The 15,327-nt window shown below is 55.2% G+C and overlaps 1 protein-coding gene across 1 annotated transcript in view; it reads right to left on the bottom strand.

The window, feature by feature from the left end:
• LRRC75A (leucine rich repeat containing 75A) overlaps window positions 1–15,327 on the bottom strand; it is a 41,749-nt gene that overhangs the window by 5,803 nt on the left and 20,619 nt on the right. The window contains exon 2 of the mRNA XM_025863948.2: window positions 7,447–7,575. Coding sequence (XP_025719733.1) covers window positions 7,447–7,575 — 129 coding nt within the window. The remainder of the gene's footprint in view (window positions 1–7,446; window positions 7,576–15,327) is intronic.

Below are 15,327 nucleotides of genomic sequence, written 5' to 3'. Positions count from 1 at the left end.
TCCAGGGCCAGTCCCATCGGCTTTGTGTGGTTCGGGGCACCCCTGCCAGGCCTGCGGAAAGCCCCGAAAGTGGGCTGGGAGTGCGCGGGATGGAGAGGGTGTGGGCAGGGCGGCGGACAAGGAAGGATCCAGGCTTTGGGCTTGGGACCTCGGTAGAAGGCAAGGGGCTCCGGGAGAGAAGGAGATGATAAAGCAGGGGGACGCGCGGCTCATTTGGAACCACGTGGAGTTTGAGGGGCCTAGGGACCCCTCCTGGGAGATGCAAGTGGATGTATGAGGCTGGGGCTCAAGACACATTCACCAGCTTCTGATTTACCGTCTGGCCGTGGAATGAGCTGACGGGGAAAGCAAGGGGAGGACACACAGGACCCGAAGGGATGGAGAAGGTACAGTGTAGCCAAGGGCTCCAAGGAGAAGAAGGGCTGGCGGGCCTCCAGTGAGGAGGCCTTGGCCAGAAGAGGCTCAGGGAGGGGCGGTCACGGCGGGGGCCCGGGTGAAGGCCAACTCTGGAGGCTAAAGGGAGGATGGGAGGTGACAGCAGAGATGGCGCATCGAGAGCTTCTTCACTTGGGGCCCTTGCACCCTGGAATCACCAAGGAGCTTTAAAAAACGCTGCCTGGGCCACCCCCAGCATGCGTGGGCATCTTGCATGCAGGGATTTTTTTTTTTTTTTTTAAAGCTCTACGGATGATTCCTCGGGTGCCAAGTTGGAGAAACACCAGTTCAAAAGCTTCAGAGACAAGAAGGACCGAGGGAGGGAGAGGTGGGACTGGTGGTCGGCCCAGCTTCCTTCCTGGGACCACCCCGGGGCCAGAACATTGCCACTCTCCCACGGCACCTGCTCCAACTCAGCTTCGGCTGCTCGTTCAGCCACTTCCGGGGGGCGCGGTGGGGGGGGGCGGTGTCATCCTCCGGGCCTGGGCCGTGAAGGAAGAAACAAAGAGAGGAAAAGGCGGCAAAGCAGCCGCCGCAGTGCGCCGGCACTGCCACGAGGGGGCAGCTGTGTGCAGGGCGCCGCAATGGGTTGACCGCGCACGGCCGTTCCCCGCCCGGGAGACTGAGCAAGCCTGTTTCCTCACCAACAAGGACAACAGATACGGTCACCTCACAGGCGATTTGAGACGCAACGTGAGCTCGCGTCCTCACAGAAATGAGAACTCCCTTCCGTTTGTCTGGGCTACGTGAACAGCAGCTACCATTTACTGTGCCTCTGCTATGTTAGGCGTCGCCTCTGTGCGCTGCCTGCACGAACTCTTCACGATCCTGTAACTCGCAATGATCCTATGAAACGGGCGCTACTATAACCCCCACTTTACAAAGGAGGGAACGGAGGCACAAGGAAGCTGACTAGACTGGCAAGCCCCACAACTTGTAAGATGGAATCAGGACGCAAAAGCCCGGCTCCGAGGCTGGCATCCTTCCCAACCTGCCATCCCGCCCTGCGCTGCCCTCCCGGTGATAAATCTTTGGCCTAGGTGGGTTCAAGGTGTTTCTATCATTTGCAAGCTCATCTAATTCCGCCCCCCCCAACTCCGTGGATTTTTCGAAGCCCCCTCCAGGTCTCCCTCCCGCGGAGAAGAGGACAAAGCAGGACTGGCTCAGAGCTGGAGAAGGAGAGTGTGGGGAAGGCAGGGGCTGGAAGGGGAGGGAGGAGGCGCAAGTGTCGTTTCTGCGTGGTTTTCCAGAAACGGCAGCCACGTGCCCCTTGTGCAACCTTGGCCGAGGGGTGTGACCACCGGCCCCGCAAGTCACCCGGTCCGTGAGCCCCGCGTCGAGCCCTCGGCGGTCGGCAGGCCCCTCCCTGCTGCTCAAAGTGGTGAGGCCCAGCAGCCCCTTTGTGCAACCAGACCCCATGCCAGGCTGCAGCTGATTGGTCCAGAAGCGGGCACTGGCAGAGCGCAGCCAATCGGCCCTTTCCTGGAGACGAGACACACCCCCGTCTGCTCCCAGGGCTGGACGCCGCCGCCGAGTAGACTCGGAGCCCCCGGAATGGAGAGGGAGGTCCGGGGGAGCCGAGAGGAGGGATGGAGAGATGCCTGCCCTGCGTTTCGTCTGTACTTCTGGCCCCTCCTTCCAAGCTTGGCTGCCTTTGGGCCCCATGGGGCCCCTCGATATCAGGATAAATTCTCTTCCTAGCTTGACGCGCAACAGAGCCCTCACCCACACCCGAGGCTCAAAGGCAGTTTGTGGTGGGCGCCTGGGTGGCTCAGTTGGTTAAGCGACTGCCTTCCGCTCAGGTCATGATCCCGGGGTCGTGGGATCGAGTCCCGCATCGGGCTCCCGGCTTAGCGGGGAGCCTGCTTCTCCCTCTGACCTTCTCCCCTCTCATGCTGTTTCTCTCTCGCTCTCTAATAAATAAATAAAATCTTTAAAAAAATAAAAAATAAATAAAAGATTTAAAAAAAAGGCAGTTTGTGGAATCAATTCTGCCGCTCTTTCTGCCACCCATGGAAAAGGAAGGAGAGGGGTATGATGCAAGCCTGGGGTGGTTGGGCATCGCAGGGTGGAGCGAGGGGCGCCCGCAGCACTGCAACCCCCCCCCCCCCCCCCGCCTCTGCCCAGGGCCCTGGAGAGGACCCTGAGGGACTCTCACTGACTTGTCAGGAAAGATTCTCAAGGCCGACTGCAGTCCCACAAGCACGTGGACTCTGCTCCACCTCTCATCTGTCAGATGGTGACTCCCACCTGCCATCTTGGCTTCCCCGGGCCCCTTTGTACGCTTCCCCCAGACCCCAAACAAGCACAGCCCGCCACTACTGGGAACCCAAAGGCTTCCATCACTCATTCATAAATTCATTCATCAGATACTGACTGTCCTTCCTCCTACAAGCTGGATGCTCCTCCAGATACGGGGAGACTTGCTGGGCTTTGCCTTTACTCCCTACCCTGAGTCCATTCTCTGCTCTTCTCGGGTGCCTGGAAGGCTGAACTCTATAGACAGCATCGCCAGCCCTCCTGCCCCGGCTTCCAGTTGGGTTCAGCTAATGAGAGCGATGGGCGTGAGATCAGAGGGCAGGAGGAAAGATCCTTCCCATTGTCACCCTCCCGGCTTTAGCGTGTGGTGTGGCAGCCAGCCTCCAGGACGGCCCCCATGGATCCTGGCCTCCTGTCATTGCTCCCTCCCGTAGTCTCCTGCACCGCATCAGGGTTGATCTGGGTGATGCATAGAATGTGGCGAGGTCCTAAGAGATACTGTGGTGTCTGCCTTGCTCTTTTCTTGGATCACCTGCTCTGGGATAAGCCAGCTACCCATCGTGAGAAAAGCTCAAGCGGTCCTATGGAGAGACCCACATGGCAAGAAACTGGGGCCTCCTGTCAGCAGCCAAGGAATGGGCCAGCCTGGAAGGGGGCCTGCCACTCTCTGCCAAGCCTGTAGATCCCTGTAGCCCTGCCACTGTCTTGAGGGACCCTAAGCTAGAACTACCTAGTCACGCTACAGAGACTGCACAGGGACCAGTGTCGACTGTTTTAAGCCACCGAGTTCTGGGGTCATTTGCTACACGCCATAGAAAATACAGCACGATTCTGGAAAAGGTGTTCTCGGCTCTGGTCGCGGCTTGTACCCATGGCCTCTTTCTGATAACAGCTTCCTCCTGCTGCTAGTCTTTGGGTATCTTAGTATCCCCCGTTGGTTTCCTTCCTCCTGCCCACAACCCTGGAAATAGCCCCGTTATTAAACTCTCAAAAATTCACAATGGAATGTGCTGGCCCGCTTCCCGCCAGGGCCCTGCCTGATGCAAGATGTAACTGCGAACAAGACAGATGTCATCTCCTGTCCCTTTGGCAATCCTGCTGTTCGCGTGGGGGAAGGCAGACAATATGTCAGCTGACAAATGAATAAGCCAGATGACTTGGGAGACCAGGGCATGGGCTGATGTGGGGGAGCTGTGTCAATGCGGCTGGTCGCAGAAGGTTCTGGAGAGGGAACCGTGAGGCTGAGCCTGAATGGAGGAGCCGGGGAGCCCAGGCAGAGGTGGCAGCAAGGTCCCTGGAAGTAGGAGAGGATCTGGATGCTCCAGGAACCGAGAGGAGGCCCATGTGGCAGGAGCCTAGTGAGCAGAGTGGAGAGGGTGAGACAGGAGATTCAGGCGGGGCCGTGAACGGGGTTTGGGTTTTGGTGAAAAGTACGACACCACCCCACGTGGAAGGCTTCTCAGCGAGGTACTTAGGTGATCCAATTTCCCTTGCAGATGGCTCCCTGGCTGCTCCCGGGAGCACAGAGGGCCGGGAGGCATGCTGGGATGTGCGGGGTTGGCGCTGGGGCCCAGGGAACGAAGGGGTCTCTGAACTTTCCCGCTACATGATCTGTGCTGATGGTGGGATGCGTTTGGGGTGGGGGAGGGGTGGCGAGTCAGGGACACCCAGGCGGAGATGTCCAAGCGGTGGGTGAATTTTGAGCTGGAAGCTGGGCTGTGGATGGATCACGCACAGTCATGGGAGGACTGGGGTTTTGCCTGTCCCCTCCTTCTCGGGGCACGCACAGACCCACCCCCTTCTAGGGCCTAGGCCCCTGTCCAGCTGGGACTCAGGAGGGGACTTTGGGTAGGCTGGGACTCATTTGAGGGGGTCATCTTGCTGGTGGGGTTATTGGTCTGGTGGGTGCTTCACTGAGATTGGGCGAGGAAGGCTATTTCCTTTGTCCCATATCTCCCCTGAGGGAGACGGCCCCTCATGGCTGATGGTCTTGACATCTCTGATCTGAAGTTCTCAGATGAAAGAGCTAAGAACAGGAAGTCCTGGCCAGCCCCGAGCCAGCTCACGTTTTGGGGACGGTGCCATCAGGCGCTGTCCTTATTCCCAGCTTCGGGGCCCCAGAACCAGGACCTCCCACCCTGGCCTCAACCACAACCAGGACAGTCCTTCCAAAGGGCCCCCCCTGCCTCATGGCCTTGGGTATGGCTAAGGGGAAACAGCCAGGCCCCCTGGGGCCTCCGACAGGGCTGACACCCCTGGCCGTTTCTGGAAATAGGGAAATCAGAGGCCGGCCCCTTGTTCTCCACGACTCTGAGCCCACTCCCTGCCTGTGTCCCACCACGGACCTGCTGGGTCTGAGCACCCTGCTTGGCCCACGGTGGGTGCTCAGTGACTAGGTACAGCTTAGATTCTGGGCATAGGGTGCTCAGCTGTGCCAGGCACATTCTCCTGAATCAGTTCACTGAACTCTCCAAAGGGCTCTCCAGGGGAGGGTATTGTTATTTGCCTTTGGAGTTGAGGAAAACACAGTTCAGCTAATGAAGCGGCCTGAGAAAGCTACACCCAGGCGGGGGACCCAATGTTTGAGTCCCCCACCCCCCAACTCATAGGTTGAACCCCATCTCAGGGTGATGGTGTCTGGAGGTGGGGCCTTTAGGGGGGAAAGTAGGATTAGATGAGGTCATGAGGGTTATAAGAAGAAGCCAGAGAGCTAGCTGGCTTGCTTTCTACCATCGTGAGGCCACAACGAGAAGGTAGCCATCTGCAAACTGGGAAGAGGGCTCTCGTCAGAACCGGACCTTACTGGCAACCTGATCTTGGACTTCTGGCTTCCAGAACTGTGAGCAACACAATTCTGTTGCTTCTAAGCCACCCAGTCAGGGGTAACGTGTGGTAGCAGCCTGAGCTCAGACCCCCCAGGTACGGCCCCTGTGGTCTCCACCCAGACGGGAGGGGATGGATCTCAGCCCAGAACCCCTTGGGCCACCTCTCCTTCCCATGTCCTGTGGTTTGGCATGGGCAGTTACCCACTTGCAGGCCCCTCCTATGTGGAGGGAGGCAGGCCCTCCTCCTCCAGCCCAGATGCAGCCCCACAAGCACCCCCCACCCCAAGAGCACTGGGAGCACAGGGGTCCAGCGCCTGAGCACCAGCCTGCACTCTGCCCAGAACTGGGCCCCAAATCACACCTGCGGTGTACCCGTTAGTAGATTGCTTCATTACCTGACTTTGGTCTTCCTCAACTCTAAAATGGGCATAAAAATAACATCTCTCCTACTGAGCTGCTTCGAGTGCCCTGTGATCTGTCACCCCGTCACCCGTGGGCATGTGAATTCATGTTCCAGAAAAGGCAGAGAGGTCTGGCACCTGCTAGGCCTCGGACAGACCCTGCTCGCAGCTGCCCCAGGCTGAGCCAGGTAGAATCGGAATGAGAAGTGAAGGTGATTCCAGGCCCAGCTGGTTTCCCGGCGGCTCCTGGCACCGGCCCCTCTTCCCCAGGCCCTGAGGCTCCCAGTCTGCCAACCCTCACTACCCGCTTTTCCCCATATTTGAGCCCCGCAACCCTGCCTTCTGCTGCATCCCACCACCAGCTCTAAGCCACCCCCACACCTGCCCTGGCTCCCAGCCCTTCAGAGCTTGCTCCTCATCTCAGAGTCTGGGCCCCAGACAGCCCCAGGAGCCAGAGAGAAGGCCCTAGACAAAGGCCCGGATGGAAGCTCAGCTCCAGAGCAACGTTGCAGCGTCTGGCCAAGGGAAGGGTGGGTTTGACCACCACCTCCTCCCTCTTATTCTCAATCCTACTCTGGAAGCAGAAGCTTCCCTCAGGCACTCCTGGGTCCTGCTCTGGCTTCCTGGAAGCCCTTCTTTTGGAAGCTGCTGGAAATTGAGGATGGGAGAGAAACATTCCAGAGTGGAGCTGCCCTGCCCCACACTGGCCCTCCCCTTCCCTGCCGGGGTCACGATGGGCAGCTCTGACTAAGCTGGCCCGGCACCCCGAGAGGAACAGGGGCAGGCCCTTCCATCCAGAAGCTGGCTAAGCAGCACCTGCCTGCGGAGCTTTTCCTTCTCAGCTCTGGAAGCCAGGCAGATGTGGGCATGAGCAAAGTGGGTGGGTGTAAAATGACATTCAGCCTCAGAGAGGAAGGCCATTGGGAGTGCTGGGGCCTGAGGCATCCTGGAGAGCACCAAGAGAGCTCACTGCTGGATTTACATGGCACCTTTGTGCAAATAAGAAAAAGTCCACCTCTGGATGGACACAGCCTTGCGCCAGTGCCTGTAACTTGGTGGCAGAGACGGGGCTGGATCTGACCTGTCTCCTGCCACCTCGGCGTCTGCCTGTCTTTGTGCAGGGTGCGACATACACAACTGTACATCGCGGTCCTGGCCCCACATCACAGGGGTGGTTACTCAGCTCCAGTGCTATAGAAATGGGGATCCATGCGCTGGAGCGTCCCATTGTTCGAGGGCAGCTGAATATGGAGAAATGTGTGAAATAGTCTGAGTTTTAAATGTTGGCAACGAGTCCAGATTTAATACCCCCGGGGGGCCAAACACAACCCGGGCTGATAGTGGCATGCGCAGCCCCCACCAATGGATGCTGGGCCTTACTTAGGACAGGGCGGGCACCTCAGGCCCTGCTGGCCTGTCTTCCTTGGGCCCTGGGCAGTGCCCTCCCTGGACACTGAGCTGCTCTGACCAGAAAGGCGCCCACCTCACACCCCCAGAGGTGGCCGGCTCAGACCCAGCTGCCCTACCGGCTTGGGGCAGTGGATGTAGCGGGCCAGGCTGATGATGAGGTCGTGTGTGATGGGGTCCACCAGGTTCCTGAAGCTGGCGTAGCGGTACAGAACGTCGTCCAGAGAGGTCGACTCCATGCCCAGGTCCTGCAAGAGTGAAGGACGCCCAGAGGTCAGGGGTGGCCCGGCCCTACCCTTGAGTCCCACCCAACATGCCCAGAACAGCCCCCTGGAGGTGGCTTAGGGCCCCCCCCCGAACACCCTGGCCAGGGAGGAGACCCCCCCCCCCCGCTTCAAGAAGTTTTCCCAGCTGCAAGGAGGCATCTCGGCACCTTCTCCAGAGGGCCAGGAAAACTCCTGTAGAGATGGCCTTCCCAGGGCATGCATGTCTCCCAAGCCCTCCAACCTCTGGATGAAGACCGCCCCCCACCAACCCAGGACGAAGCCAAAGGCGGCCTGGTCATGGTACTAGAGGCTGCTTTTCCACATAGGGTAAACCTTGGGAACGGCATGCCTCGTAAACCCCCCTGCTCTGTGATAAGGGTCCTATGTACTGATAGTTGTTTTTTTCATGCTTCTGAGGTCATTTTTACTGCTTCTTATGTAGATGGCCCAATCTCAGTGTTCCTTTGCCTTGGAGGGGGTGGGGGTGGGGTTCTGGATTGTGGGATTGAAAGGAAAAGTAGCCAGGCACCCAGAAGAAAACCCCAGGGCTCCTTTAGAAAGGATGTCAAGTAGGAGGGAGGAGAGGGAGCCTGGGGGAAAGGGGCCCTGAGCGGGGTGGAGGCAGAGGCTCCCCAAGCCTGAGGAGGGACAAGGGTTTGGGTGGCACCACACACTGAGAGCCCCCACTGGGAGCCTCTGCAGACACCCCTGCCCACCAGCAAGGGACCCCACAGACTTGGCCAAGAATAGTCACCAGTGTGGATTAGGGGCCCTGCTCCAAATGTTCTGGACTCTGTATAAGACCCCCAGGATTCTTGCACAACCCCAGGGAAAGAGCAGGCTCCCCAAACATGACTAAAGCTTGAATTCCCCACCAGTCAAGCTGAAACAGCATTAATCGCTTTAGAGAAGCAAAGAAACATGGTTTTCTACCCTAGAGGGTTAGAATAAACTTTATGCCCTCTAGATGTGAAAGAGCATGGGTAAACACCGTGGCTTTTCTCAGACACCTCTCCCAGTTCCTGTTGTCCTTGGTGCCTTGTCCAGACCAGGCCGTGATAGGAATGATGACATTCCTGCCCCCAGCCCACCGTGAGGACCAAGAGGGGCCACTCAGGGTGGACAGGGAAAGCAAGGAGACCCACTTTTGCTGCCCTCACCCTCTGGGCCCCTAGACCCCCAAGCCGCACGCGGAACTACCCCAGAGGAGGGAGGCTCCCAGGCTGGGTGGCCAGATTCCAGCACCCTGGGGACCCGAAATATGTGGCTGATGGGTGAGTCCCAGCAGGGGTTCCCTCCCTGTCATGTCGGTGGGGGATCCTGAACTTTTCCAAACACCTTCCCCGGGTGATCCTTAGAAATCCCTGTAAGGCAAGTAGGCTGGGCATCATGATTCCCGATTTACAGATGGAGAAACTAAGGCCCACGATTTCAGGAATGCAATGTACAACATGATGACCATAGTTAACACTGAGGTGTAGGAGATTCGAAAGATGCTAAGAGAGTACACAGCCTGAAAGTTCTCATGGCAAAGAAAAGAACATGTTTTTCTTTTTTTTTCTTTTCTTCCCTCCCCCTGACTACTCAAGGTGAAGATGTTAACTTACTGTGGTCATAATTTCATAGCTTATGTAATTTAATCATTATGCTGTGCACCTTAAACTTATACAATGCTCTAACTCAGTTATATCCCAATAACAATGAAAGAGAAAAAAATCACATACAATACAGATGTTTTTTATTTTTATTTTTTTTTTAAGATTTTACTTATTTATTTGACAGAGAGATATAGAGAGAGCACAAGTAGGCAGAGAGGCAGGCAGAGGGAGAGGGAGAAGCAGGCTCCCCGCTGAGCAGGGAGCCCGACAAGGGGCTCCATCCCAGGGCCCTGGGATCATGACCTGAGCTGAAGGCAGATGCTTCACCAACTGGGCCACCCAGGCGCCCCAATAAAGATGTTTTAAACAAGAATTTCAGGAATGTTGGGGGGTGGGCCTATGCCTCAGCTGGGGCCCATTTTGGGATTGCTCTGCCTTATTTACCATTGGAGTGAGTTGGGCAGGAGGTGGGCTGGACAGTAGAGATGCCGCCCTGAGGTTTGGTGGCTGACATTTCTAAGGGCAAAGAAAGAAAGGGTCTTTGCTGGGGTGATCTGGAGGGGACTGGGCCTCAGACTTGCTGAACCTGCCCTCCGGCCGGGTCCTACTCACCACGGTACAGACATGTTGCTCGCTCCTCCTTGTTAGAAAGGAATGGACACCAGTCTTGGGGGTCTTGTTGTCCATTCACCAGGAAGGACCCTCAGAGGCAAGAAGCCCTGCGTCGGGTTCTTTGGCTGCTGAAATAATTTCTTGGGGACCTAGACACAGGGGCTCAAGGTCTGGTGTGGATGCTGCCAAAGGGAGGCTTTGCCCAGTTCCAGAGCCGAAGGCCTTTGTGGAACCAAATACAGCACCACCTTGGGCCTCTGTCCCTGCCCTGGCTTGTTCCATCCCTCAGCCACGGCTGTGTCCTGGGCAAGCTACCTCATGTCACTGAGCCTCAGTTTCCTCATCTGTAAAATGGAGCCAGCGACCCACCCTCACAGGCAGGTGAGAGAAATAAAACCAAGTAACACATAAAGCCTCCGACAGAGTATCACCAGGCAGAAGAATATCGTTGACACAGCTCTCCCTACCCCACAATCCTTCCCTCCACCCTCTCCCCTCTGCAAGACCCCTCCTCTCCTCATGCTGTGGTTCGTGGCCTCTTTTTAGACCACGGACCCATTTGAGAATGTGACAAAAGCCATGCCCTCCCTCTCTGGAAAGCCTGGGAGTTAGGCCTCATGGTCAGCAGGGCCCGGGCCCGTGGGATCTCAGAGCACAGACTGTTTCTCAGGAATGTGCAGAAGCGCAGCCCACCCTCCCTGCGGCAGGAGGAGGCTGGGAATGGAGGAACGGGGGGGCGTCAATGGGCCTCTGTTCTAGGGTCGTGGAAGCCCCATGTGTCACAGGGCCGAGGCTCCCCTTTCCCAGGGTGAGGAGGCGAGGGAAGGGCAGGGTCCCATGGGTGGAAATGGAGGGGTGGTGACCGCCACGGTCAGAGGCTGGATTTGCGGCCATGGGAGAAGGACCGGAGATAGGTTTATCTTTCCTCTCCTGTCTGCCCCGCAGGCTGGGCTGCCCCTCTGTGACTTGTTGCCTGAACATCAGCCTCTGCCTCCCTCTCTTTGCCCCCATGTACCCCTCTGCTCAGCGTGCACCCCGTCCCATGCTGGTCTCCTGTTACAGTTGTCGCTGCTCCCTGTCCCCTGAGGGCCCCTGCAGAAAGCACCACGTTCCAGTTCTACCCAGTCCCCGACACACAGTCAGTGGGCAAGAGACTCCTTCCTTCCTGGGCTCTGTTGCCCCATCTGTGAAATGGGCCAATGAGCCACACTCGTAGTTACCAAACCGTGTTTTCAAGATCTGGGGGCTGACGGCAAACACGAGAGAGGCCAGAAGAGTCCGCGAGGCTTGGGGCCCAGCTCTCGACAGAGCAGCTCTGCTGGCCCCCATTTGGTTAAGAGAAAAACAAAAACAAAAACCCCAACAAAACAAAAGGAACCCCCAGAAGTAGTTCTGTGGCCAAAGCAAAGTTTTGAAAACGCTGGCCTGGCCGACTGCTTGGGCTCTTGTCCTCCTACCAGCCCTGCCCGTAGAGGCCCCGTCCATCTGGGGAGGACCAAGAAAAGCCTTGTTGTGAAGCCCGGAGGCTGGGGCAGGTCTGGGAAGACGCAGAATGTTCTTCCCAGAGGCCCCCCCCCCCGCCCCGCCCCGTTCCATGTCCTCCTGCCCTCGTGGTCATTCGGGGTGCCAGGCCTGCTGTTGTCTGGGGTCACTCGGCTGTTGCTTGGGGGGTGGGGGCAGGCAGGGAGCAGGGAGGAGGGGGTGGGGAGGAGAGTCCCCCCAGGAAGGCAGATGTGGCCGGGCTCACTGCGCTTTGGGTCACTGTGAGTCATGCCACCGCCCTCCCTGTGAATTCCAGCTGGGGTGGGGCTCCTGAAGGGCCAGGGCTGGAAGTTGCGAGAAGCAGTAACAGGGAAAACCGGCTGGCCGAATGCTGCTGCATGTTTTATTGCTGTATTTCTTTGTTTTGACCCCGCCTCGGCCCACGAACGAACGCTTGTGCTGCTTGAGGATATTTCACCCGTCCCAAGGACCTCGGGGCACCTCCGGCCTCCCGGGTGTCCTCCCCACCCCTCTCCCCAAGGCGATTTTACTGGGGACGCCTGCATCACAACTTTGCCCCCACTTGAAGCTGCCCAACAGGGGCCTCCCACGCTAGGCTCTGCCCCGGCTCTCAGGAAGGGACAAAGAGGGGGACAGGTGAGCAGCACCCGCGGCCTGCACATGGAGCTCCTTCAGGCCACCCTGGGCACGGCTTTGGCCTTGGAGGGGCTGGTCCGCCTTGCAAAATACAAGGCAGTAAGGAACAGCGCTTCCTCATGCTGGTCTAAACAGCACCATCGCTAGGAACTGTGCGCGTAGGGCTCCTCATCAGAAAACCTGGGAACATCAGACCCAGTGCCCGGGTCTCTGCCGGAGGCAACTTTGCTTGGAGAGTGTCACCCGCAGGGGACCGAGGGGGGCAATGGCCAGCCCACTCCACCTCACCTAAGTGGGGTCCCCAATGTTACTTGAGTGAGAAGAACCAGGTTTAAGGACTCGTTCCCAGGGGAAGAGAGATGATGGGCTTGAGGTTAGGGGTGCATGGCTTTCCAAAAAGTGAGCTGAGACCCACATAGATCAGCATTAGATCAGCATTTCTCCAAGTGTGGTCTCCAGTTTCTTTCAGGGGCCCTGCAAGGTCCTCTTTTCCAATGACCTATCAGCACGGCCTAGATTTTCTTTACAGACTTCAACCAAAACAACCCACGTCCAGAGACCCAACGCAGAAGCGGCAGGTATGAGCATCCAGCTGTCTTCTCTTAAAGCCACACATTAAAGAGATTCACAAAAGTGTGAACCACTGTCACACTCCTCATTAAAAGGCCTTTCTTTCAGGGAAAAAAAAATGTTTTTCTCTTGGAAAATGTAGTTATTTTTGTAAAACTTTATTTCTTTCACATGCAAGATTATTGATTTAAAAAGAATAAGTAGATGAATCTTTTTTTTAAGTAAGCTCTACGCCCAATGCGGGGCTTGAACTCACGACCCCGAGATCAAGACTCGCATTCTCTACCAACTGCTGCCCCAAAATGAATACATGAATCTTTAAAATATCTTCGTTTCGATTTCTAATATAGTAGCTAACATCCACTAGATATAACCCACATAAAATCTTTCTTTGAGGTCCTCAATAATTTTTAAAAGAGCACACAATTTCCTCAAAACATTAAAAATAGAACTACCATGCAACCCAGCAATCCCACTTCTGGATATATATCCAAAGGAAATGAACAGAGGCTACCAGTTCCATGTTCACTGCAGCATTATTCCCAATAGCCAAGGGATGGAAACAACCTAAGTGTGTCTGTCCATGGATGAATGGATAAAGAAGATGTGGTATATAAATATATACATACAACGGAACACTATTCAGCCGTGAGAAAAAAGGAATTTTGCCATTTGCAACAACATAGATGGACCCTGAGGGCATTATGCTAAGTGAGAAAAAGTCAGACAGAGAAAGACAAGTACTGGATGATCTCACTTATATGTGGAATCTAGAAAGGACCAAACTGGGAAACACAAAGTAGAATGGTAGTGACCAGGGGCAGGGGGCTCAAGCCATGATCTCAGGGTCCTGGGATCGAGTCCCGCATTGGGCTCCCTCCTCAGGGGGGAGCTTGCTTCTCCTTCTCCCGGCCCCCCGCCCCCGCTCATGCTCTCTCTCTATCAAATAAATAAATAAAATCTTAAAAAAAAGTCCTGGGAATCTAATACACAGTACCATGATTGTAGACAACAAAACTATTATGAACATTAACCTTGCTAAGAGACTAGATCGTAATTGTTCCCACCCATAGAGGAAATGACAACTATGGGACCTGCAGAGGTGTTGGCTAACGCAACCATATGGCAACATCGATGATTCAAAGCAAAGGTGTACACCTGAAACTTATACAGTGTTAATATATAATAATGATGACATTTCAATTTCATATACTGCATTTCAATGATAAACATAGTAATTATATATTAAATAATACAATATCAATTATATCTCAGGTTTTTTTTTTTTTTTAAGGTTTATTTATTTAATCTCTACACCCAACGTGGGGCTCGGACTCCTGACCCGGACATCAAGAGTCACATGCTTTTCTGACTGAGCCAGCCAGGCGCCCCTCGGTTTTAAAAAGAGATTAAATAAGGGATGGGGTGGCTGGGTGATAAGACATTGGGGAGGGTATGTGCTATGGTGAGCGCTGTGAATTGTGCAAGACTGTTGAATCACAGACCTGTACCTCTGAAACAAATAATGCATTATATGTATAAGAAAAAAAAAAAAAAGAAGAAGAAGAAGATAGCAGGAAGGGAAAAATGAAGGGAGGGAAATCGGAGGGGGAGATGAACCATGAGAGACGATGGACTCTGAGAAACAAACTGAGGGGTCTAGAGGGGAGGGGGGTGGGGGGACGGGTTAGCCTGGTGATGGGTATTAAAGAGGGCACGTTCTGCGTGGAGCACTGGGTGTTATGCACAAACAATGAGTCATGGAACACTCCATCACGAACGAATGATGTCATGTATGGTGACTAACATAACATAATAAAAATAAATAAATAAATAAATAAAGGATTAAACAGAGACTATAAAAGAATCCTGATACTAAAAGGAATTTGAGAACTTCAGGGTTAGAATAATGGGGTGCTCTGGCAGAAAGGGGCTAACCTGAGGTTTGGGGAGCCCGGTTAGGAGCGGGGGAGCCTCTGAGAAGGGTTTATCTGCCCAAGGCCTTCCCTTTGGGTCCTAGGGAAAACTCCTACTCTGTACATAGCAAGCTTTTCTTCTTTCTGGAGTTACCCTGATCCCTTGGTTAGGCTCTCTGTGTGGATGCGGCTTTAAGGGCTGGTGCTGAGGGGTCCAGGGCAGGGAAGCTCCCCACACACACCCACGGATGGTGTCTGGGAGAAGGAGCGACATTCAGTCCAAGGGACTGGCTCCAGACTTACAACCTAGTGATGAATGGCTCTGGAGAATTGGCACTGTGGGGACCAGGCCCTAGTGCAGGACGTGGACAGAGGCTGGGAGGGAGGGTCACTGGGAATTTCGATTTATCAGCCCCCCAGCTGCATCCCCTGCTTGGTCTTTGTGAGTATAACTGGAGATCCAATTTCTGCTCCTTTTAAAAAAATGTTAAAACTGGTGGCGCCTGAGTGGCTTAGTCGTTAGGCGTCTGCCTTCGGCTCAGGTCATGATCCCGGGGTCCTGGGATAGAGCCCCGTATTGGGCTCCCCGCTTGGCGGGAAGCCTGCTTCTCCCTCTCCCGCTCCCCCTGCTTGTGTTCCCTCTCTCACTGTGTCTCTCTCTGTCAAATAAATAAACAAAATCTTTAAAAAAAAATAAGAATAGGGGCGCCTGGGTGGCTCAGTCATTGGGCATCTGCCTTCGGTTCAGGTCGTGATCCCAGGGTCCTGGGATCGAGCCCCACGTCGGGCTCCCTGCTCAGTGGGAAGCCTGCTTCTCCCTCTACCACTCCCCCTGCTTGTGTTCCTTCTCTCGCTGTGTCTCTCTGTGTCAAATAAATAAATAAAATCTTTTTTTTTTT

This window comes from Callorhinus ursinus, unplaced genomic scaffold (genome assembly GCF_003265705.2).
Source record: "Callorhinus ursinus isolate GAN/ISIS: 27379988/994484 unplaced genomic scaffold, GSC_fseal_2.0 scaffold43, whole genome shotgun sequence".
Taxonomy (NCBI): domain Eukaryota; kingdom Metazoa; phylum Chordata; class Mammalia; order Carnivora; family Otariidae; genus Callorhinus; species Callorhinus ursinus.
The sequence above is the reverse complement of the archived record's forward strand: the minus strand, read 5'-3'. Positions and strand labels throughout refer to the sequence as shown.